The 25,481-nt window shown below is 35.3% G+C and overlaps 1 protein-coding gene across 4 annotated transcripts in view; it reads right to left on the bottom strand.

The window, feature by feature from the left end:
- Positions 1-25,481, bottom strand: part of LOC117906946 (probable magnesium transporter NIPA6) — a 49,255-nt gene that overhangs the window by 602 nt on the left and 23,172 nt on the right. For 3 of the 4 annotated variants that reach the window (XM_034820238.1, XM_034820239.1, XM_034820241.1), the window contains exon 9: positions 51-130. In XM_034820238.1, coding sequence (XP_034676129.1) covers positions 51-130 — 80 coding nt within the window. Of the gene's footprint in view, positions 1-50; positions 131-9,419; positions 10,904-25,481 lie in introns of those variants that run through there. The other variant, XM_034820240.1, reaches the window with a different exon arrangement.

Here is a 25,481-nt window from a genome sequence, read left to right as displayed (position 1 = left end):
TCCTATTTGAAATGGTCTTGCCGAAGAATTGTGATGAAATCAGGGGATACCTCATCATCATCCTTCTGCTTCCAAATGTTACCATTTACTTGGACAAGCCAGGATATTTGAGGAAGAGATGAATACACATCTGCACATTTTTCCAGAACCTCAAATTACTCAATTGTAAGTTCTAGAACTTTCATCATAAAGAACAGGCAAATGTAGCAATCACATGGTGAAATCAAAACCAGCTAAAATTAACATTAATCTATGCCGATGCCTTTGGTGCCATAACTTTCCCATGTTAATCACAGTAGAAAATTAAACATTTAAGAACCTGTCTGAGAGCTTCCTGACCTCTGAAATTCATGTTTATTGGAGGTTTGAGTGAGATCAGTGAAGGGATGCTCACTCCCTATAGACACATGAACTCAATCCAAATATAAACAAAAACATTTGGCTATCTATCTATCCAATAAACATAGCCCCAACCCTCTATCCACTAAAGATAACAAAAAGCCTAGAAGTGTACTATATATCTACAACCTTACTCGGCTGGAGACCCTTCCCTTAGCAATTGAGAAGCCTTAAATTTTTGGCTCCAATGGCCAGGCAAATCGTTGTGTCTCTAGTATAAAGGTGATATGACTACAACCTTGCTTGTGTAAGTTGGTCAATGACATTGCATTATCAAGTAATGATGCAACTCAGATTTTCTTTTCTCTAGGGAAAGAGTTTGAGATCAATTAGGATACTCTTTTAGAATTGTTGCTTGGTTTGAGAAAGACATCTTTGCTTACCAGAGGATGTGCATTAGATCTACTAAAAGAAACTATGATGACATGAAATATGGGATGAAAAATAATAAGTTTTGTCTATTAGATTGACTATACACACAGTTTATATAGGAGATTACAAGAGAAGAAATAGGAAACAAGAGACATAATAGAAAACTAACTTATTCCTAAATCATAAAACCATCTATTTACAGAAATAGAAAACTAATAAAACTATCTATTTACAGAAATAGGAAACTAACATAATAGGAAAATAATTCTCCTATTCTATCGACAGCTCAACACTCCCCCTCAAACTGAGAAATAGATGTCTTTCATTCCCAACTTGAATACAAGATCGTGAAACATTGAACTATTAAGCCCTTTTATTAAGATATCAGCTAATTGATGTTCTGATGGAACATAGGACATACACACTACTCCTTCCTCCAATTTTTCTTTGATGAAATGCCTATCAATCTCAATATGTTTTGTCCTATCGTGTTGTAGGGTTATGAGCAATATTGATAGCTGACTTGTTGTCACAATAGAGCTTTATAGGACCATCCCACTTGATTCTCAAATCATCTAGAATAATCTTCAGTCAAAGTAGTTCACACAACCCTTGAGCAAAGGCCTTAAACTCTGATTCTGCAGATGACCTTGCTACCACATTCTGCTTTTTACTTCTCCACATTACCTCCAAGAAAAGTACAATACCCTGTAGTTGATCTTCGATCCACTAGGGAACCTGCATAGTCAGCATCGGTGTATGCTTCTAGAGTAAGAGTATTGTTCTTCTTGAACAAAATTCCTTTCCTGGGGTTGCCTTTCAAATAATGCAGTACCCTATAAGTAGCTTGAAGATGAGGTTCTCTTGGATCCTGCATGAATTGACTGATCACGCTCACCGAGTAGGCGATGTCTGGCTAAGTGCGAGCAAGATATATGAGCCTACCAACTAGCCTCTGGTACATTCTTTTATCCACCACTGGTTCTTCTTTAGCTTCTCCCAACTTGTGGTTTGGATCCATTGGGGTAGAGACTGGTTTACACCCAATCTTCCCTGTTTCTGCCAATAAATTAGTCACATACTTTTGTTAGAGATGAAGATCCCTTGTGTGGAATATGTCACCTCAATACCGAGGAAGTACTTCAGTTTCCCTAGTTCCTTTATCTTAAACTCTGTTGCTAATCTCTGCTTCACTTCATGTTTTTCTCTCTCATCATTTCTAGTCACTATGATGTCGTTAATATAGACTAGAAGAGCAATTACTCCCCCTACAGCCGAGTGCTTAATGAAGAGAGTGTGGTCACCTTGGCTTTGTTTGTACCTAGACTCTTTCATGACTTTTGCAAATCTCCCAAACCAAGCCCTAGGAGATTCTTTTAGCCCATAAAGGGCCTTTTCAGCTTGCACACCTTGTTACTTATGTTTCCCTCAAATCCTGATGGGATGTTCATGTAAATCTCTTCATCTAAATCATCATGAAGAAATGCATTCTTAACATCATACTGTAGGAGTTGTCAATTGTAGTGGGCAGCCAGTGACAGCAGGATTCTTACAGTATTCATTTTTGCAACTGGAGCAAAAGTCTCTTGATAATCAACTCCATAAGTTTGAGTGTACCCTTTGGCTACCAATCTTGTTTTATGTCTCTCAAGAGATCCATTAGCCTTATATTTCAGTGTGAAAATCCACTTACAATAAACAATGTTTTTCCCTTTTGGTCTTTCAACAATCTCCCATATTTTATTCTTTTCTAATGCACTCTCTCGTCTCTCATAGCATCCTTCCATCCCCATTTTGTCAATGCCTCAGAAACGGTGTTAAGGATGATAGTGGTGTTTAGACTCACAATAAAATTCTTGTAGTCTGGTGATAGGTGCTTAAGAGACACATAGTGTGATAGTGGATAGAGTAGTCGGTTAGTGCATTCTCTGGTGTCTTTTCTGATAGCAATGGGAAGGTCTAGGTCTAGGTTGTCTGTTGAGTCAGTGGAAGTTTTACCAGGTTGTGTATGTAAAGGTGGGTCTGATCTTACCGTGATTTCATTCCCAGGGTCAGAGTTGGATTCTTGGACTTGCTTTTGTTTTGGAATGGCCTTTTCCCTTGAATACACCTTAGGAAACTATGGAAAATTGCGAGTGACATTGGCTGGCTGGAACAGGGGATGACACGGGTTCAGTGGTAAAATTGGGTGACTCAGGTGTGATTGACTCGGATGACTCAGGTTCTTCATCACCATGGGTTGAGACATGAGGAAGATCAAGAGGTTTAAAGGACTCACAAGGACCATCTTCCATCATTGAAATCTCCCCCTGAAGAGAGGACTTCGGGAAAAAAGGTTTATTTTCTATGAAGGTGACATTCACAGAGATGTAAAATTTCTGGCTGAGGGATTGTAACACTTGTATCCTTTTTGAGTGGATGAGTAACCAAGGAAGACACATTTTATGGCTCGGGGGTCTAGCTTGTCTCTATGTTGGTTATGGACATGAACAAATGCAATGCACCAAAATACCCTAGGAGTGAGCCCATTTGAGGTTTTGAAGTGTGGATAGAAACTCTTAAGTATCTCTATGAGGCTTTTGTTGTCTAACACTCGTGAGGGAATTCTATTTATCATGTATGTGGCAATAAGAACAGTTTCCCCCCAATAGGACTTAGGAGCATTCCCTTGAAAGAGTAAGACTCGAGTTGTGTTGAGTAAATGCCCATTTTTCCTCTCGGCTACCCCATTTTGTTAGGGTGTGTTAACACATGATGACTCATGGAGAATGACCTGTGATTGAAAATAGGGTGACAAAATCTGGTTGAAGTAATCTCTAGCATTGTCTGTCCTAAAGCTTTTTATTTTAACCCCAAATTGGTTTTGAACCATTGAGTGGAAATTAGGTATAACAATGCTAACATCAAATTTTTGTTTAAGAAGAAAGATCCATGTAACCCGAGTGCAGTCATCAATTAAGGATACAAACCAACGAGCCTCATAAACATTAGGTATAGTCGAAGGACCCCATATGTCACTATGAATCAAATGAAAAGGATGAGAACTTCTTTTGTTGCTAATAGGAAAAGATACACAAGTATATTTTGCCAATTCACAAGTTTTACAATGAAACTCGGAAATATCTAATCCTTGGAACAAATGAGGAAACATGACCTTTAGAACCCTAAAAGATGGATGGCCTAGACGTAGATGATACAACCAAGTGGTATCTTTATTTGAGGAACTGAGAAAAGACAACGACAAATTATTACTAGTTTTTTTAGATGATTCAAGGTGGTAAAGACCACTCCTTTCCTTAGCAAGTCCAATCCTCCTCCCCGAGCCTTGTTCCTGAAAAACACAATAAGGGAAAAAAATAGCATAACATTTAAGATCATGGGTAAGCTTTTGAATGAAAACAAGGTTGGCCGACAATTTTGGTACATGGAGGACATTTTTAAGAATAAAAGTAGGTGTGATGTATATGTCTCCGAAACCTGCAACGGTAGCTAAAGAGCCATTGGCCACTGCAATTTTCTTGTTACTTGGGCTTGGGGTATAGGTATGGAAAAGTTGAGATTTGGAGGTCATATGGTCTGTGGCACCAGAGTCTATTATCCAAGAGTCATCATAAACCCTGTGTGAGGCATTTATGCAAAAAGAAAGTGAAGGTGTACCTGAAAGAGCCAAAGAACAAGTTCCAGTAGGTTTGTCAAGGGATCCCAACAAGCTTCTTAGCTTTTCCATTTCTTCACTACCGAACAAGTTCCAGTAGGTTTGTAAAGAACACATGAATAAAAAAAAAATCCAGCTATGAAGGCCAGAAAAATGGCGATGAAGGCCAAAATGATGCCCAGCTCTTAAAAACCTACAACTCTAATACCATGACACGAAATATGGGATGAAAAATAATAAGTTCTGTCTATTAGATTGACTATACACACAGTTTATATAGGAGATTACAAGAGAAGAAATAGGAAACAAGAGACATAATAGGAAACTAACTTATTCCTAAATCATAAAACTATCTATTTACAGAAATAGGAAACTAACATAATAGGAAAATAATTCTCCTATTTTATTTACAGCTCAACATATGATGCTAAGATGTAAAGCCATCTCTAATTGAGTTAAGTCATTGGTGGGATTATGTAGTAACTCCGCTACCAGATTTTGGTATGTGCCGAAGACTTGTGGAAGCTCAATCTAATATATCTCTTACTAGACCAAATATAGAATAAGGCGTGTAGTTGATCAATGTGTGCATAGACTACTTGTTTAAGGGCTACATACACAATATTGAGGTAAGTATTTGAAAAGACGTCCTGGCAAAAATATTCTGTATGGGCAATATGTTTATATGAAAGCTAAAGGCCTTTCAAAATTTAATAGAGCTGAATCTGTCATTGGCAGATGTATCTTAGGTCATTCTACTTTTTCCTGAGATAATATTGATACTTTTTGTAGTAAGAAATAATCAATACTAAGTTCCTAGCAATGTCATATGTATAAGCTAAGTATAGAAAAATGGGCCACCGTATTTGTGAACTTATTTGGTTGGAGATTTTTAATAACATAAAAATGCATAGATGCTGAGATATACCCGAGTTAATATTGTGATAATAAAACCACTTTCAGAATAGCTTGTAATACAGTTCCCCACCACTTTCAGAATAGCTCGTAATACATTTCCATATAACAAGAATAAACACATTGGAGGTGGATTGACACTATTAAAAAAGGAAAGTTCATGCAGATTTAAACAGTTATACCCCATGTATGACATCTATATATATACCATATATAATCATTGTTGTCAACCCATAAATCATACGGTGCACCATTTCATAACATATACCATAAAGTTCTCTCAACATATATCTATTGCAAGAATGAAGTAATAGAACAATATATAACCAATTTCATGAAAAATGCAAGGTTAAAAATAAACGAAGTAATAGAGCAATATATTTATTTATTTTTCCACAATGTGCATCATCTAATATAAACAAAAATCCTGTATCAAGAGACTTCCTTGACCAGAGGAGGACACATATGAAGAAGTTTTTTAGCGCTTGAATTTTTTTTGCTACAGCTTCAAAATATCTATAATTTCTATCCTGCCAAATAGTTCAAAAGAGACACAGCAATGGAGATCTCATACCTCCTTTGCTTTTTGCCCACAAAACTATCATTCCAACCCAATCATCACACAAGCAGTACCAAAAGGAAGGAAGGAAATCCCATAGGCTCCTTGTTGTTTCATGTTTCACAGTAGGCAAAATTATCATTACTATATTTCAGTTTCTTATTGTGTGGATTTCCGTGTGAATATCCCTAATTGTTGTTGTTTCAGGTTTCACAATAGGTTAAATTATCATTACTATATTTCAGTTTCTTATTGTGTTGATTTCTGTGTGAATATCCCTAATTTGTTGGGATATTTATTTTGCATTCAAACCGGAATTTGTTTCCCATTTTCTATTTTGAATTTTTTTTTTTTCCTTTTCTTAGGCATGTATCTCCTAGATTGTAGCTAGATTTTTATTTGGCTAATTCAATTCTTAGCACATATAATTTCGATGTTGTACATGCTCTATAGAGAGATAGAGAAATATACCAAGTTTTCTGCATGGTATCAGACGGTTTCCCACTAGGACTGACTCCTATTCTCCAGCGTACATTTTTTTCGGCAACAGGTGACCTAAACCACCTGCTGCTATCTTGCCATGAATTGCCTTCTCCAACCTAGTCACAATTTGTCCTAGGTTCATCAGTCCAGATGTGATTCAATCCTGTCACGAATTGATCCAGTTCAGACGAATCTTCCGGAATGACTACTGATAGTCAACAATCAATCTCTGAAGTCAACTCGAGGTTGGAGACTGTCACTTCCAATAACCACGAAGGATCTGATCGCTCTTTTCTTCCCATCCCAAGTCACAAGTTGAATGGGAATAACCATCTCCAATGGTCTCAGTCCGTTCTTATGTTTATCGGCAGCAAGGATAAGGATGGCTACCTCACCGGAGAAATTGTTCAACCCAAAAGTGATGATCCCAAATTCCGAACTTGGAAGACAAAATAATATGGTCAAATCATGGCTTATCAATTCCATGACCAACAAGATTGGTGAAAACTTTCTTCTCTACAAGACCACAAAAGAGATGTGGGATGCGGTTAAAGAAACATATTCCACCAAAGAAAATACAGCAGAACAGGTTGATATCAAGAGTGTTCTTCATGATCTCCGCCAATGGGATTTAACCATCACCAATTACTACAATATTCTTGGTCGCCACTGGCAATAATTGGATGCTTACGAGGAGTATGATTGGAATTGCCCCAAAGATGCTGCCAAGTATCAAAAGAACAACTTTTCAAGTTCTTATTGGGCCTCAACAAGGACCTTGATGAGGTTTGTGGGAGGATCCTTGGTATCAAACCCCTTCCAACAATCCGTGAAGCCTTCACAGAGGTAAAGAGAGAGGAGAGACGGAAGAAACTCATGTTAGGCAAGCAAACTGCTGTAGCTACTACTAAAAGCTCTGCTCTTGCAGCCCGAGGTCAATCCAACAACAATGGAGAAAATTGGCAACAAAAGGGAAGACCTTGGTGTGACCATTGCAAGAAACATGGTCATACAAAGGATATATGTTGTAGAAAAGGTGTGAGGTCCTGCACTAAACTTCTTATTCGGAACTTTGTGTCCTATAATGAACTGTCTCCATCATATAGGGCATTTGCCATGAAGATAGCTGAAGTGCAGGTTCCTAGAACTATTCACGAGGCTCTCAGTCAATCAGATTGGAGAAAGGCTGTTTTTTATGAGATGAGTGCTTTGGAAAAGACAAGTACATGGGAAATTGTTGATCTACCGAAAGATAAGAATACGGTGGGATGGGAAGAGTTGAAAGGTTGAAGGCATGACTCATTGCAAAAGGATTTACTCAAGCTTATGGAGTTGATTACCAGGAGATATTTGCCCCAATTGTGAAACTCAATACTGTTAGAGTCTTACTCTCTCTTGCTACTAATCTCGACTAGTCACTAAACAAGTTAGATGTGAAGAATGCCTTCCTCAATGGTGACTGGAAGGAGGAAGCCTATATGGAGATTCCCCTTGGCTTCGAAGGAAACAATGACTCTAACAAGGTATGTAAACTCCAAAAAGCATTATATGGCCTTAAACAGTCTCCTCGTGCTTGGTTTGACAGATTCACAAAGGTCATCAAGAAGAATGATTATACTCAGTGCCAATCTAATCACACCTTGTTTGTTAAGTTCTCTATAGCAGGAAAAATAGCTATTCTTATTGTGTATGTCAATGACATAAGTCTTAGTGGAGATTATGATGAAGGGAAAGTTAGTTTGAAAAATCTCCTTGCCAAGGAATTTGAGATAAAAGATTGGGATGGTCTCAAGATAGTCCTTTAGTTGACAAAGGACAATATCAACGGCTCGTAGGGAAGTTGATATATCTTTCCCACACAAAACCAGATATCAGATTCTCCGTTAGTTTGGTTAGCAGATTTATGAATAATCCTACCAAAGAACACTTAGATGTTGTCTACAGAATCCTTCAGTATCTTAAACGGGCTCCTGGAGAAGGGTTATTTTTCAAAAAGAATCCTAACAGAGAAATTATAATTTATACTGACACAGATTGGGTTACCGTAGATCTACATCTGGTTATTGTTCATATGTCTGGGGCAATCTTGTTACATGGCAGAGCAAAAAGCAAACTATTGTTGCTAGGAGCAGTGCTGAAAAGCCAATGGAATTTGCGAGGGCATGTGGATTAAGAGACCATTGGAAGAACTCAAGCTTCCTATTGATAGTCCTATGAGAATTTTTTGTGACAATCAAGCTGCAATTCGTGTTGCTAAAAATCTTGTTCATCACGACAGGACTAAGTATGTGGAGATTGACTGTCATTTCACTAAAGAGAAGATTGATAAGGGGATTATCACTCTTGAATACATGCCTATAGCTCTTCAGACAGCCGACATCTTCACCACAGCTCTTCCTAGGGTCAACTTTGAAGAAATGAAGTCCAAGCTGGGCATGCTGAATATCTACAGCCCAGCTTGAGGGGGAGTGTTGATTTCCATATGGATATCCCTAATTTGTTGGGATTTTTATTTTGTATTCAAACAGGGATTTGTTTCCCACTTTCTGTTTTGACTTTTTTTTTCCTTTTCTTAGGCGTGTATCTCCTAGATTGTAGCTAGATTTTTATTTGACTGATTTGATTCTTAGCATATATAATTTCGATGTTGTACATGCTCTATAGAGAGATATAGAAATATACCAAGTTTTCTGCATATTGCTATATTATATTAGGGATATTACTGCAGTATTCTCTTTTTTAGATTTAAGAATATAAATAGGTGGAAAGGTATAACAAATTTAACAAGACAAAAGCCTAAACCTCTTCCATCTTCTCTTTATTCTCTTTTCCACCTTTTAATTCCTATAATCACAAGTTTATAGTTCCAACTTGGTATAAAAGCACCATCCTAGGATTTCCCTTAAATTTTCCAAACCATGATATATATATATATATATATATATATATATATATATATATATATTTAAAGTCAACAGGATGGAATTGTGATGATGTCATGCTAATGTTGGATCTACTAATTTTTCTAGTAACTAAAGTGATATTTTCTAAGAGGTTTAAGTTGTTTGTCTAAACTTTTCTATTGTTTTATGATTTTCAGAATTTTAGCCTCAATGTTTGGACTTTCTGGATTTGGGACTATTTTGGTTATTGTTTTTTTGTTCAAATTGGTCCTTACATAGGGCATAATATGGAACCCCACATTGCTACTCATCAAATTTTGTAATTCTCTTAAAAAGATTTCTGATTTGCTTCTGAAGTCATTTTGCAATAGAGTGATGCTCCTCGAGTTTGAGTTGTAGGATAAAATTCTTTCGACTGAGCAATCCAGAAATATATTGTCTGAATATCATATTACTCTCAAAAGTTTGTCAGATCAGTTACTGCAAAATCAGCCTTTGACTACTGATTTAGAGTAACAAAATAGGCATTGGGAGGAGTTTGTGATTGTTTCCTTGCTATGAGATTTGAACTCTAATTTACGTGGTTTTAAATATCTGATTCTTGCTAGTGAGACCCTACTATTGTTGCTAATAATTATTCTTGAATTTCAGCTATTAAGGTCCTCTTCAAGGAAAAGCTCCACCGTGGCTCCTCCAGGTTCTTTTGCCCTAATATATCTTTCTTGGAGGTAATCTTGTTACTTGGCACATTAAGAAGCACAATCAGTAGTGACATTCTAGAGTTGAAATTCAGCATTGTGATATATCTCATGGTGCTTTGGAAATGTTATGGTTCACCCCCTTAGGTGTTGATGTTCCCATTCATGAAAATAATGTGACGATCAAATAACTATCTATATTGCTACTAATTTTGTCTTTCATGAGCATACCAAACATACAGAAGTTGATTGTTATTTTATCCAAGATTTGTTGAAGCCTAAGTACAGTGTTATGCTTTATAGTTAATCTGATAACTACCTAGTCACCAATTTTATGACATCATTGCCTCATCATACCTTTCAATGCTTGCATTCCAATCCAAGCATATTTAATTTATATGCTCCACCTTGAGGGGTACAGTTAGAGTGTACTATTGCTATGTTAGAGTTTATTCTTGTTATATTTATATTAGGGATAATCTTCTCTTTTTTAGATGCAGTAATATAAATAGGTGAATAGGTATAGGACAGTTAACAAGAAGAAAACCTAAACATCTTCCATCTTTTCTTTCTTCTCCTTTTCCGCCTTCCACATCCAAGAATTACCAGTTTATAGTCTCAACTTAATGTAAGAGAATCTGATCAATGGATTCTTCTTTGTCAGGGACACTGATTTACCAAAGACCAACCTCTCCTATTAAAGCTAATGTAAAGGAAGAATTTTATCCCAAACTGCTTTCCAAGCTAAGAAACCCACTTTTATGTATCCTAACAAGCCTCATACTTCTTTTGGAGTAAAGGCTATGCCATTCTTTGGCTCCAAAGAGGAATAAAAAAATTTTAAATGAGAACTTACCATCATTGGAGCCCCTTTAGAATAAACAATCCTCGCACTTCCTTGGCACCCCTCTCTTGAAGCCTTAAAAACAAAGATACTTTTTTTTCATATATAAGCTTGAAAAAAGAGATACTACCCTCTACAACTTCCAATCATGTAATTACCCCAAGAAACAAGGGTTCCAATTAATGTTTTTAGAATTGGAAAAGTTACTAGTTCACAATTTATTGACCGAACCAATTGTCCAACAGTGGCCAAGCTATAGTGTCAACATGAGATCATAAATATATATTTTATATTTTATTAAAATTAAAAATAATGATAAAAATTTGGAAATATATTTAAATAATTAAAAACCTTACTAAGATGTCATTTTTTATTTTCAATACTATCAAATTAAATCATGATAAGGATTAATAAAAATATATTAATATCTTTAATTTTATTATATAAAATATGTATAGTATTTAAGGGTAAAGGTTTATTCAAGACAAAAAAAAAAAATCTATTATCTAATTTTATTTATATGTCAAAAGTTATATATACTATTATTTTATAATTTTAAAAATTATTATGTTATTTTCATACTTATAATTATAAAAATAAACATGAAGTTAAATATTTAAAAAACTAAATAATTTAAAAAATAATAATAATAAGATTATATTATTTGCAACAACTCTTTTTAACAAAAAACTAAATTAGCCTAGTGATTTCCTTTTCTTCATGCACAAATGTGTCCAGTGTTCAAATCCCACTATTGCAATAAAAAACTTTTGAGCATTTCTATAACATTTTCTAAACTTACCCATCCTACATCAGAAAAAGTAAGAAACTAATGAGGTCCTTAAATTGAAAGTGTTGTGAAATGGGCTTACAATTCAACACAGCTCATCAACCATATGAATGACAACTCAGTTTGTTGAGCCTACCCCACTCGTGCTTGTTTCGGACTGAATTTAAAATATGCCCAAGCCATATGTGACTGACCCACCTGGTTCGCAGAATTCAACAGTTCGACCACCAGTTCAAGCGACTCTCCACCAGTTCGAAATGTAAATTGTCCAAAAGCGAGAATCAAACTAAAGATGTGTCCACTTGATGGTTGAACTGGTCAGTCCAATATGGTTTTCAAAACATTGGAACCAAGTGGCTCCATTTCTTTCCCATTGAGAAGCATTTGGAACACTTGGGAGCTTTTTTACTTGGGAGGCAATGTGGAGAAAAGCTTTAACCTTGGATCTAGTTCAAAAAAGAGGGTGATCCTTAGCAAATAGATGTTATATGTGCCATAAGGATGAAAAGACCATAGATCACCTTCTTATTCACTATGTAAAAACAAAGGTTTTATGAGAATTGCTCTTTACTCTGTTTAGGGTGTCATAGGTGCTTGCTTCCCTTGTTGGTTAGACAAACTCTATTGGGGCATGGTTCTTTTGTGGGCAAAAAACACAAGAAGGTTTAGAGAGCAACACCATTATGCATCTTTTGTAAGGTGTGGAAGACAAGGAATAGAATGACCTTCGATGATGACATGCTTTTGATACAAAGGCTAAAAAGTTTTTTGTATGGTCTTTTTGGTTAGAGACAAAGTTGTTTATAGAAGATTATCCTCTGACTTTAGTTTCTTTGATTGGTTGGGCTCTTGTTGAGATTGTTTTAGCCCCTTCTATTTGTTCTTTCTCCCATTTAAGTAGTTTTGGCAGTGGGTGTATAGGTATTGTATACCTTGAGTCACTCTTTTGGCACCTCTTTTTATTATCTAAAAAAAAAAAAAAAAAAAAAACCTGTCCCACCTATGACCTCTCGTTCATTTGCAATCCAAGCATCTTTTGACATAACTATGGAATACAAATATGGAGAAGGATAGACAAAAATGCGATTCACCAAGCCAATCATCTTTCTAGAATTTAACTCTCTTGCTATCTTCTATCTTAAATTTGATCTTGATCTAAAGTTCCTCCATCATCTCTTAATAACTTTTCATAACCTTACTCTAAAATCTCGTGGAAAAAAGCACTTATATAGACTATAAATGTGTGTGTGTTTTTTTTAATATCATCTTTAAAGTTTGAACTTTTCAAATTCATCTTCATTTACTCCCTTAAAGGGAACAAAGCATTCAAAGAAAAAAAACTAATACGTTAAGCAAAAGTCAAATCATTCAACTCAGTCCCTCTTTGATATTCACTACAACAATCATTGCATTTAAGCTTTAATATTTCATGTGTACCTCTAGCAACAAATGTAGTGTTTTTACCTAAGGATCAATCTAACAACCCACTTGCTTCCATGTAGATATTGTCCATTATAGGCTCATTAGCTCTCACGGCTTTAAAACACATCTATATGGTTAACATGAGCCCATATATATATATATGGTGTCGGAAACTTTTCAGCTATTCGATGTCAAATATTACAACAATCTAAACCCGAAGACTAAGGTACAAAGTCATTTCACATGGAAAGGCCAAACGCTTGATATAAGAGTGACCCATAAATAGCAACATGCTAATCACATAACATGTCGAAATAAATAATTAAGCCAACAAAATGTCTTAATAAGAGAACATCTTTCCATTCAAAATTCATCTCCCAAAATAGTAGTAGCAAAATAAACCACTAATAAAAAAAAGTATCCAATTAAACTAATCACATGGTTAAATAACTAAATGGCCTTCTTGAGCCCCTTCTACCCACGTCACTCCATATCAAAACCAAGTGAATCTAAAAATATTTAATAAAAAGAGGGAGCTTGAAAGCCCAATAAGAGGCAAAGATCAACTACATTTATTTCAAAATAAAATAAAATCAAATAGACTAGGGAATGTTTGCAACATGAAACCTAATAATACAAAATAAGCATGCATTAGCTAATTTTCATAAAATTCTCCATTTTTTTCAATAAATGTGCATATATATGCACATTTATCGAAAAAAGTGTTCATCATAATAAGACTTACAAAAGTAGCTAGTCTCAAATATTCCCTATATGTTGGTAGAAGGAACTAGAACCAATTTAATGGTATACCATAGGTCAATAACCATCCTACTAATCATATTTATAGATCATCATTACCCTCACCAAAGGTAATAAAAGTTAACATCTTGTTTATTGTTGACTAAGGCCAAATAGCTAGAGTGCACATGTAAAGCAAAATATAAACAAATTCAAAATAATTCTGAATTTCAGTATTTCAAATTATCTAAGCATTTTTCAGAATTTACAAAAGAATATACTTGCTCATTCATAACAATATATATGTATATATATATTTTCATGGAATCCCCTTACCTAAGTGCAACAATTTAAAAAAACAAGGTTCCAAAATTTCTTATAAATTATCTAAGATATTTAAAAGAATACTTCAAACTAAAATATATTTGTTGCCCCAAATCACTTCTCCTAAAAGGGGATCCATTTATGCCTTATTGACATGAATTGGTCTCTATCATATCAATTTGGAGAAAAGAAAATCCTGGTCAAAACCCTAAGAGAGAGTAGAATTCTTTTTTTTTTTTTTGGGAAATTCACTAGAAAAAGGCAAATTCAAAATCATCTGATTCTGGGTCCCTTAATAATGAGATCAGGCCATGAATATTAGACACCAATTTGCTATCTAACTTAATCCCATAAGTCATTGGCATATTTACTAGCAACACAAAAGTCATTTATCTTCTTTTCAAGGATGGGTGCTAAGTGGCCTCAATATCCTTTATTTTACCTACCACTTTAACTTTGCTAGAAGAAAGTTTTTAATGTTGGCGGAGGAGGCCTCATATTGCACATGAGATTTCTTGTTCATTAACTCCAATAGGCAATCTAAAGAATTTTTTTAAATTTCTCAAGTGATTCATAGAAAATTTTACAACTCCATTCGTTTGGAATTATTAAGCTCAAGTAAGTTGTTCCGCGAATTTTTTTTTACTATAAATGATCAAGTATATTCTTTTGTAAATCAGAAAAATGCTTACATAATTTTGAAGTACTGAAATTAGGCATTATTTTGAATTTTTTATATTTTACCTTGCATGTGCATTCTAACTATCTAACCCTCATCAACAAGTGAAAAGATGTTAACCTTTATTTCCCTTAGGGGGGTAATAATGATCAAAAGCCAAACAATAGAATAGTTACTAACCTATGGTATATAATTAGATTAGTTTCAGTTTCGGCCACGAACATGTAAGGAATATATGAGGATGGTCACTTCTGTAAGTCCCACTATGAAAGACACTTTTTGTTAACAACCAAAATTCTTGACCATATATGCACATTTATCGAAAAAATTTGTTAGAGACGGTTCTAGAAATTAGCACATGTAATGCATGTTTATTTTGCATGATTAGGTTCATGTTGCAAATATTTCCTATTTTTTTTTTCTTTTTTTAAGAAATAAATTGACTGGACCTCTTACCTATTATTGTGCTTTCAAGCTACTCATTTCACTAAATACTTTTAGGTCCACTTGATTCTAGTAAGGAGTGACATAGGTAGGAGTTCGAGAAGTCCATTTATTTCTTTAGCTATGAGATTAGTTTAATTGGATACATTTTGTTATTAGTGGTTTATTTTGCTATTACTATTTTGGGAGATCATAGTTTGATTCATGGATTTTGAATAGAAAGACAATTTCTTGTTAAGATATTTTGTTGGCTTAATCACTCCTTTAGATAGGTTTGGTGATTAGCATGTTGTTAATTATTTCAACTTGTTGGGTGACTCTCATGTCAAGCCTTCGGGCTTCCCTTGTGAAATGACCATGGAACCCTAACATTCAGGTTCAAGTCATTAGAGAGCCCCTAGTGTGGAAATCTATTTGTCTGACCCCATAAAGGATGATTGTGTATGTTAACCTAAAATCCCATAGGACACACCGAAGAGGTTATATCTACATAGAGGTAATTGCAATATCCCACATCGGTTAAGAAAATAAGTTCTAGACACTACATATCTATATATATATATATATCAGAGCCATCGGGAAGGGAAGTTGGGTTTGTTTTGGGTGTTTTGGCCTATCCTAGGATAGGTAGCAGTGTGCCTAGGAGCGCGAGCCCTGCCGGTTGAGCCGTTGTTAGCCGTGGATAGGCGTTTGTTAGGCTGTAAGAGGGTTGGGGTGACGTCTCATAAGGTTTGTCAATTTGCTATTAGGCTCTAGATCAAAACCCTAAAATGAGTTCAATTTTCAGAACCATGTCTAGGAGATCCAGTGATTCTCAAGATACTGTTGTAAACAGTGAAGAGATCAACTATCCTAAGATCCAAAATGATTTAGATGATTGGAAGTTACCCAAGGTGTCTAATCAAGAAATTTATAAGAAAGGAACCTTTAAGTTCTTCACAGATTATACCATCAAGACCTCTGAAATGTCAGTCAGCTTAGAACAAGACGACCAAGTCATAAGACTTCTAGATAACAGATCCATTGAAAAGCATAAGAAAGATGGCTATAATTTCATACACTTTGGTATGATTCAAGTAGCAGCTAAGCCTTTGACAAGATTAGGTTTAAACACCTCTATTGTCATGTGTTTAAGGGATAATAGGCATCTCGAATATCGAGATTCTATTATAGGCGCAATCCAAGCTGGACTGAATGATGGCCCAGTTTATTTCCAATGCTATCCTAACTTCACAGTTAGAATAAGAGATGCAGACATCTTAGATTCCGTTGTCCTGCATATTAAGACCCATGACTTTAAGATCAAACCAGGAAACAGTCTTGTTTCAATCATAACTAGGTTTGCCTATAAGAGCATGAACACAAGCGTTGGATCTGGGGCTCTTTGCACCAGTCCTAAAGGTGAGACCACTTACTTTCACTCAGATATGCTAGATAAGTCAGATTTCATCATCCCCAAGAAGATCTTGTGGAAAGATGTTGAGTTTCCTGAAAATTGGCATTTTGCTAATGTTGTTCCAGCCATTGCACAACGATCTGAAAGTATTGAACAAATTGTTCAATATCCTGATGGAGGAGGAGAACTGGTTTTCTCCAACTCTTTCAGACATTCTAGCAGCCCTAGAGTTTTTGTTTATGAACCCTCTAGAGCTTCAAGCTCTTCCATCCCAGTTAGAACCACTAGGGAAGAAGAACGTTCCACCTCGGGAAATCCTAAGAATATTAAGCTAACAAGTGTTAGAAGTCACACCAACGTGGCTAGACCATTTTACACCGAGGAAAATGAGTCTACTCAGGAATCCCAACAGGATGAGTCCCCTGTAATGTCTCCTACCTATTCCCAGATGATTAATACAATAAGCCTAAGTGATGAAGACTTTGAGATCAACAAGGATCTCTTAAGAAAAGAATTATATTCTGAAGTCAATAAGCAAAGAAATGATTGGTTCTTTAGCACTGTCCCTAAGGTCATTAGAACCATTTACCAAAAAGAATTCTATGCCTACTTAAGACAAGAAAAGAAAAATATTAAGTTTTGGATTTGGTTTGAACTCTTCAAACAAGAGGATTATCCAGATTATCCTTATAAGCGTAAGAGCACTGATAAAATTGAGCCCTTTGAATTTTCTGAGGAATTCCAGGAAAATCCCCAAATCAACCAGGCTTTTATTGATAGGATTAATCAGAAGATTAAGGATAATCTTGTTGCCCCTTTGACTGTTCAGCCTCATAAGAGAATCAATATGGTTAAAGGTGATATTAGTTCAGAAGAAGAAGCTGATGAACTAATTAAAATGTTTGAGGAACCCCATAATCAAATTATTTCAAAAGATATTAACAATTTAGAAACCTTTAAGACTAGGAATTACTATCCTAGACCTACATTTCCTGACATACAGTTTGAGGAAAGAAATCAGTATACTCAAGCCTCATACACCAGTGGTACTATCTATGAATGGAACATAGACGGTATGACCGAGTATAACATACTCACTAAGCTTTAAGAAATGACCATGGTAAGTATAGCCTATAAATTAAACAATAGACTGTCAGATCATGCTGTAACTCAAACCATTGTTGCTGGGTTTACAGGTCAGCTTAAGGGTTGGTGGGATAATTATCTCACTTTTGATGATAGAAATAGTATCCTTAAAGCCTATAGGATTAATGAGAATAGTGAAGTTGTTAAGGACGAAGATGGCCAAGATATAGAGGATGCAGTGACTACTCTAATCTACTCAATATCCAAGCACTTCATTGGAGATCCTGCAAAAATTAAAGATAAAACTGCAGATCTCTTAACCAACCTTAAGTGTCCTAAGCTTCATGATTTTAGGTGGTATAAGGAAGTCTTCCTAACCAAAGTCATGCTAAGGTCAGATTGTAACCAGTCTTTTTGGAAAGAAAAATTCATCTCAGGATTACCCAAGCTTTTCTCTGAGAGAATTAGGATCAAGATAAGGGAACAGTATAATGGTCAAATCCCTTATGATAAGCTAACCTATGGTGAGATTATAAGCATTGTCACAGCTGAAGGGATTAAGTTGTGCAATGACTTCAAGCTTAAGCAACAAATGAAGAATGAACAAAAAATCTACAAGAATGAATTTAGATCATTCTGTAGCTAGTTTGGTTTCAGCCAAAAGGAAACTATGCCTCCCTCTAAGCAAAAACCAAGCAGGAAGCCTAGCAAAGATAAGTTTTACCACAGTAAGAGAGGTACCTATGACAACTATAGGATGAATGATACTAAGTAGTCAAGGCACGTCCAAAGAAGGGTCAACAAAGATACCTAGAAAAAGGTAGAAACTCCTTTAGATGTCAAGCCAATTATTTGTTTTAAATGTGGCAAAGTTGGCCATTATAAAAAAGATTGTAGAGTTAAGCAAAAGATTAATAACTTAAGTGTCTCAGATGACCTAAAAAATATGCTTTGTAAGGTAATGTTAAACTCCACAGATTCTGAATCAAGGACTGATTCAGATAATGAAGATGACATTAATCAACTAGACAGTAGTGGTGATGTTTCTGGCCAATCTTCTAGTGACCAAGCACAATGTATTAAAGGTAATTGTAATTGTCGTCCTAAAACTATAAATGTCATAAGCCAAGATCAGGAATTTATCCTAGATACTTTAAGAAAAGTTGAGGATTAAAAGACTAAGCAAAATCTTTTGAAGTTTTTAAGAAATCTGTTGTTAAGGTAGAAGCCAAGAAGACCGTTAATCCTTATAACCTTAATGATATCTTAAACAGGTTTGACCAACAGTCTCCCAAGGATATTAGCATTAAGGAACTTCATGATGAAGTTAGGCAGTATAAAAAGGAAATTAAGGAATTAAGACAATTCATAAGTTTAGGTCTCTCTGATCTCCAAGAACAAATCAATAGAATTGTCAACCAAAGAAACCTTATGGATATTCCAGAATCTTCTCATGTTAATGATAATGAGACAGATACTTTTTTGAATATTGTGAGTAGGGTTATCTTCCAGAGGTGGGAAGTCTCCCTTACTATAGTAGTCAAAGAAAAATTTGTCCTTGATATTATTGCTTTGATTGATTCAGGAGCAGCTGAAAATTGCCTTCAAGAAGGTCTTGTACCTATTCCTTTATGCGAAGAGACTAGTCAGTCTCTATTTGGAGCCAATGGCAAAAGACTTGTCATTAAGTATAAATTAACAGATGTCCATATCCGTAACCATGACATCTGTATTAAGCAAACCTTTATCCTTGTTAAGGATCTGAAGGAAAAAGCCCTCCTAGGAATACCCTTCTTAAGCTCTATTTATCCCTTGTGGGTAGATAACCAAGGTATAAGAACAAAGCTTTTTGATAAGGAAATTCTTTTTGAATTTGCTAATCCTGTTGAAAACATCACTCTTTGTGATCAAGAAATTAATCTTGTTAGAATAGATGATCCACCTAAGATATTAGGTACCCAATTCATTCATAATCTCATTATAAATAATATTTTAAGCATTCCTTTATGCATTTCAAAATTTCAAATTGATATTTTGAATTAAGGAATTTTAAAAGTTGTTTTCACATCTGAGAAAACAATTAAGTATATAGCTTTTAAGTATAATTTAACTGATTGGATTATTTTAAACCCTAATTTTCAAATTAAGTTTATTAAAGGAGAAAGTTCCATTCCTAATCACTCAACTCGTGGAATTTGCAGGGTTCATGAGACCATGGCCCCTAAAAAGAATACCCAAGCTCCTAACCAGAAAACCCAATCCAATCAAGCTCCTTCTCCCCATAAAATGCTATGGAGCCAATAAGTTGAAGAAGAAGAAGCAAGGCTTCATTCTTCTAACTCTATGCCTAATAAGATGATGACCTTGTACTATGATCATTCTGATCCATCTAATCCAGTCAAGGCCACCCAGTACCCAGCCATTTCAGGGTCTCAAACCTTCAAGCAAGTCATTAAGGCTAATCCCTCTCAAAAGGAATTAGCATCAAGCTCCTCTTTTTCAAACAAGCAAATTGTGGTGGCTGTCAACCCTACACCTCTTTCAACAAAATCAAGATATTGGCAAAATGATTTAAATCAATCTCTTTTGGTTATTGAAAGAGAATTTTTCTCTGAAAACCCCAGAGAGATTGCTGCAAAAGCTTTTCAAGAAAATTTTCATTATCTCTCTAGTGATATTTTAAAAACAAGAGAGTTTTATGAAGCAGTCCTTACAGAAACTGGTTCTGTTAAAATTAAGCATAATGCTGACAAATTCAGTAATATGGGTTTGGCATTCTCCACCTGCCATATCTATAAGATTCTTACTGTCAAGCAATGGGGTGGAAATCCTAATCTTTCAAGGGAATTTTCTGAACCATCAAAGCCAAGGTTTTTTAATTATTGGGATTATCAGAGAGCATGGTTTAATGCTTTTCTGATCCAAAATAGGGACTTCCATCATTCATGGATGTTCTATTTTCCATCTAAGAATCAGCTTTCCTCTTTCCCATTTTGGTTCTATAGTTGGTGGACTTATTATGGTCCGACTATTAAGATTCTTCTTAAGCCCATCCTGGATGGCTTTGAGCTATTCAGAAGTTCTTTTGATATCCCCAGAGAACTTTCAGCTTTTCCCCCTTTACTATTCCTTTTCAGCAATTTTGGCCTTGCTTGGATAGTCCAGTGGGACTATATTATCATTACAGACGAATCAGCAGTCTTTCCATCTCTGGGAAGGACTTTTAAAACTAAATGATGGGATGCTTTGAAAAATGATGCATCTATTGATGCAGTCAAGCAGTATTTCCTCAAGAACCCCACACAAGTCTCAGCCAGTGATGATATGTCTCAGTTTCTCCTCAAAAAGCAACAACTACAAGCCATGCTCGCAGCAACTAAGAGCCCTCAAGAATTCCAGAAAATCCTTGAAGAAGGAAGCTCAAGCTTCTCCCAAGAAAATTCTTATGCAGAGTCTGATGATTCAACAAGCTACCTTCCAGACAATGGTGATGACTGTGAAGGAATCCTTCCTCCAATAAGAAGATCTAAGTAATCATCAGCCTTATGTCTTCCATCAAGAATATTTCAAGCTTTGCAGTTTTTGCACCAAAAGCAGCAAGTATGTGTCCACACAAGCCTGTCAGAAGTCATTTTAGCCGAAAGCAAGATTCCGGGTCAAAAGTCAAAAGTGCTACAGTTCCCTCTTACTGTTCACTTTTACTATTCAAGCACGGGTCTACTGTTCATTATTACTATTCAAGATTCCTTTTTGCCTATTTAAGGAGGCTCGGTCCTCATTTGTAAGCATGCATAATTTTATATCTGAAACCTCTCCCAAGCTTATGCTCTCCCTTCTCTCTTCTTTCTCTCTCATCATGTAAGCCCTTCAAGCTTTCAAGCTTTCTTCAAGCTTTCCTACCCTCGTCTATTGTAAGATATTTCTCCTTATGTATGATATAAATATGTTTTGATTACCTCCTACATGGATGGTTTTTAATTAATTTTTGTTTTTATTTCATTTTATGTTCTTGTACCTCCTATATGGATGGTTTTAATTAAGCTTTGTTTTTAATTTTATGTTTTTCATTCTTGTACCGCCTATCATGACTGGTTTTAAGCTTATTATGAACTAACAAGTTTTTTGGTTCCTTCTTTTTAAATTTCTTGTTGGATGTCTTTTGTATTCTTCTTGAAAAGCTTTTGCAGCAATCTCTCTAGGGTTTTCAGAGAAAAATTCTCTTTCAATAACCAAAAGTGATTGATTTAAATCATTTTGCCAATATCTTGATTTTGTTGAAAGAGGTGTAGGGTTGGCAGTCACCACAATTTGCTTGTTTGAAAAAGAGGAGCTTGATGCTAATTCTTTTTTAGAGGGATTAGCCTTAATGACTTGCTTGAAGGTCTGAGACCCTGAAATGGCTGGGTACTGGGTGGCCTTGACTGGATTAGATGGATCAGAATGATCATAGTACAAGGTCATCATCTTGTTAGGCATAGAGTTAGAAGAATGAAGCCTTGCTTCTTCTTCTTCAACTTGTTGGCTCCATAGCATTTTATGGGGAGAAGGAGCTTGACTGGATTGGGTTTTCTGGTCAGGAGCTTGGGTATTCTTTTTAGGAGCCATGGTCTCATGAACCCTGCAAATTCCACGAGTTGAGTGATTAGGAATGGAACTTTCTCCTTTAATAAACTTAATTTGAAAATTAGGGTTTAAAATAATCCAATCAGTTAAATTATACTTAAAAGCTATATACTTAATTGTTTTCTCAGATGTGAAAACAACTTTTAAAATTTCTTTATTCGAAATATCAATTTGAAATTTTGAAATGCATAAAAGAATGCTTAAAATATTATTTATAATGAGATTATGAATGAATTGGGTACCTAATATCTTAGGTGGATCATCTATTCTAACAAGATTAATTTCTTGATCACAAAGAGTGATGTTTTCAACAGGATTAGCAAATTCAATAAGAAAGGAATTATGCCATGATTCAAAACAAAGAAGAGGAGTTAGAAGAATACAAAAGATATCCAACAAGAAATTTAAAGAGAAGGAACCAAAAAACTTGTTAGTTCATAATAAGCTTAAAACCAGTCATGATAGGCGGTACAAGAATGAAAAACATAAAATTAAAAACAAAGTTTAATTAAAACCATCCATATAGGAGGTACAAGAACATAAAATGAAATAAAAACAAAACTTAATTAAAAACCATCCATGTAGGAGGTAATCAAAACATATTTATATTATACATAAGGAGAAATATCTTACAATAGACGAGGGTAGGAAAACTTGAAGAAAGCTTGAAAGCTTGAAGGGCTTACATAATGAGAGAGAAAGAAGAGAGAAGGGAGAGCATAAGTTTGGGAGAGGTTTCAGATCTAAAATTATGCATGCTTACAAATGAGGACCGAACCTCCTTAAATAGGCAAAAAGGAATCTTGAATAGTAATAATGAACAGTAGACCCGTGCTTGAATAGTAAAAGTGAACAGTAAGAGGGAACTGTAGCACTTTTGACTTTTGACCCGGAATCTTGCTTTCGGCTGAAATGACTTCTCACAGGCTTGTGTGGACACATACTTGCTGCTTTTGGTGCAGAAACTGCAAAGCTTGAAATATTCTTGATGGAAGACATAAGGCTGATGATTACTTAGATCTTCTTATTGGAGGAAGGATTCCTTCACAGTCATCACCATTGTCTGGAAGGTAGCTTGTTGAATCATCAGACTCTGCATAAGAATTTTCTTGGGAGAAGCTTGAGCTTCCTTCTTCAAGGATTTTCTGGAATTCTTGAGGGGTCTTAGTTGCTGCGAGCATGGCTTGTAGTTGTTGCTTTTTGAGGAGAAACTGAGACATATCATCACTGGCTGAGACTTGTGTGGGGTTCTTGAGGAAATACTGCTTGACTGCATCAATAGATGCATCATTTTTCAAGGCATCCCATCATTTAGTTTTAAAAGTCCTTCCCAGAGATGGAAAGGCTGTTGATTCGTCTGTAATGATAATATAGTCCCACTGGACTATCCAAGCAAGGCCAAAATTGCTGAAAAAGAATAGTAAAGGGGGAAAAGCTGAAAGTTCTCTAGGAATATCAAAAGAACTTCTGAATAGCTCAAAGCCATCCAGGATGGGCTTAAGAAGAATCTTAATAGTCGGACCATAATAAGTCCACCAACTATAGAACCAAAATGGGAAAGAGGAAAGCTGATTCTTAGATGGAAAATAGAACATCCATGAATGATGGAAGTCCCTATTCTGGATCAGAAAAGCATTAAACCATGCTCTCTGATAATCCCAATAATTAAAAAACCTTGGCTTTGATGGTTCAGAAAATTCCCTTAAAAGATTAGGATTTCCACTCCATTGCTTGACAGTAAGAATCTTATAGATATGGCAGGTGGAGAATGCCAAACCCATATTACTGAATTTGTCAGCATTATGCTTAATTTTAACAGAACCAGTTTCTGTAAGGACTGCTTCATAAAACTCTCTTGTTTTTAAAATATCACTAGAGAGATAATGAAAATTTTCTTGAAAAGCTTTTGCAGCAATCTCTCTGGGGTTTTCAGAGAAAAATTCTCTTTCAATAACCAAAAGAGATTGATTTAAATCATTTTGCCAATATCTTGATTTTGTTGAAAGAGGTGTAGGGTTGACAGCCACCACAATTTGCTTGTTTGAAAAAGAGGAGCTTGATGCTAATTCCTTTTGAGAGGGATTAGCCTTAATGACTTGCTTGAAGGTCTGAGACCCTGAAATGGCTGGGTACTGGGTGGCCTTGACTGGATTAGATGGATCAGAATGATCATAGTACAAGGTCATCATCTTGTTAGGCATAGAGTTAGAAGAATGAAGCCTTGCTTCTTCTTCTTCAACTTATTGGCTCCATAGCATTTTATGGGGAGAAGGAGCTTGATTGGATTGGGTTTTTTGGTTAGGAGCTTGGGTATTCTTTTTCGGGGCCATGGTCTCATGAACCCTGCAAATTCCACGAGTTGAGTGATTAGGAATGGAACTTTCTCCTTTAATAAACTTAATTTGAAAATTAGGGTTTAAAATAATCCAATCAGTTAAATTATACTTAAAAGCTATATACTTAATTGTTTTCTCAGATGTGAAAACAACTTTTAAAATTCCTTGATTCAAAATATCAATTTGAAATTTTGAAATGCATAAAGGAATGCTTAAAATATTATTTATAATGAGATTATGAATGAATTGGGTACCTAATATCTTAGGTGGATCATCTATTCTAACAAGATTAATTTCTTGATCACAAAGAGTGATGTTTTCAACAGGATTAGCAAATTCAAAAAGAATTTCCTTATCAAAAAACTTTGTTCTTATACCTTGGTTATCTACCCACAAGGGATAAATAGAGCTTAAGAAGGGTATTCCTAGGAGGGCTTTTTCCTTAAGATCCTTTACAAGGAAGGTTTGCTTAATACAGATGTCATGGTTACGGATATGGACATCTGTTAATTTATACTTAATGGCAAGTCTTTTGCCATTGGCTCCAAATAGAGACTGACTAGTCTCTTCGCATAAAGGAATAGGTACAAGACCTTCTTGAAGGCAATTTTCAGCTGCTCCTGAATCAATAAAAGCAATAATATCAAGGACAAATTTTTCTTTGACTACTATAGTAAGGGAGACTTCCCACCTCTGGAAGATAACCCTACTCACAATATTCAAAAAAGTATCTGTCTCATTATCATTAACATGAGAAGATTTTGGAATATCCATAAGGTTTCTTTGGTTGACAATTCTATTATTTGTTCTTG

The sequence above is a fragment of the Vitis riparia genome, chromosome 18, assembly GCF_004353265.1.
Source record: "Vitis riparia cultivar Riparia Gloire de Montpellier isolate 1030 chromosome 18, EGFV_Vit.rip_1.0, whole genome shotgun sequence".
Lineage (NCBI taxonomy): Eukaryota > Viridiplantae > Streptophyta > Magnoliopsida > Vitales > Vitaceae > Vitis > Vitis riparia.
This window is presented reverse-complemented; position numbering and strand designations above follow the sequence as displayed.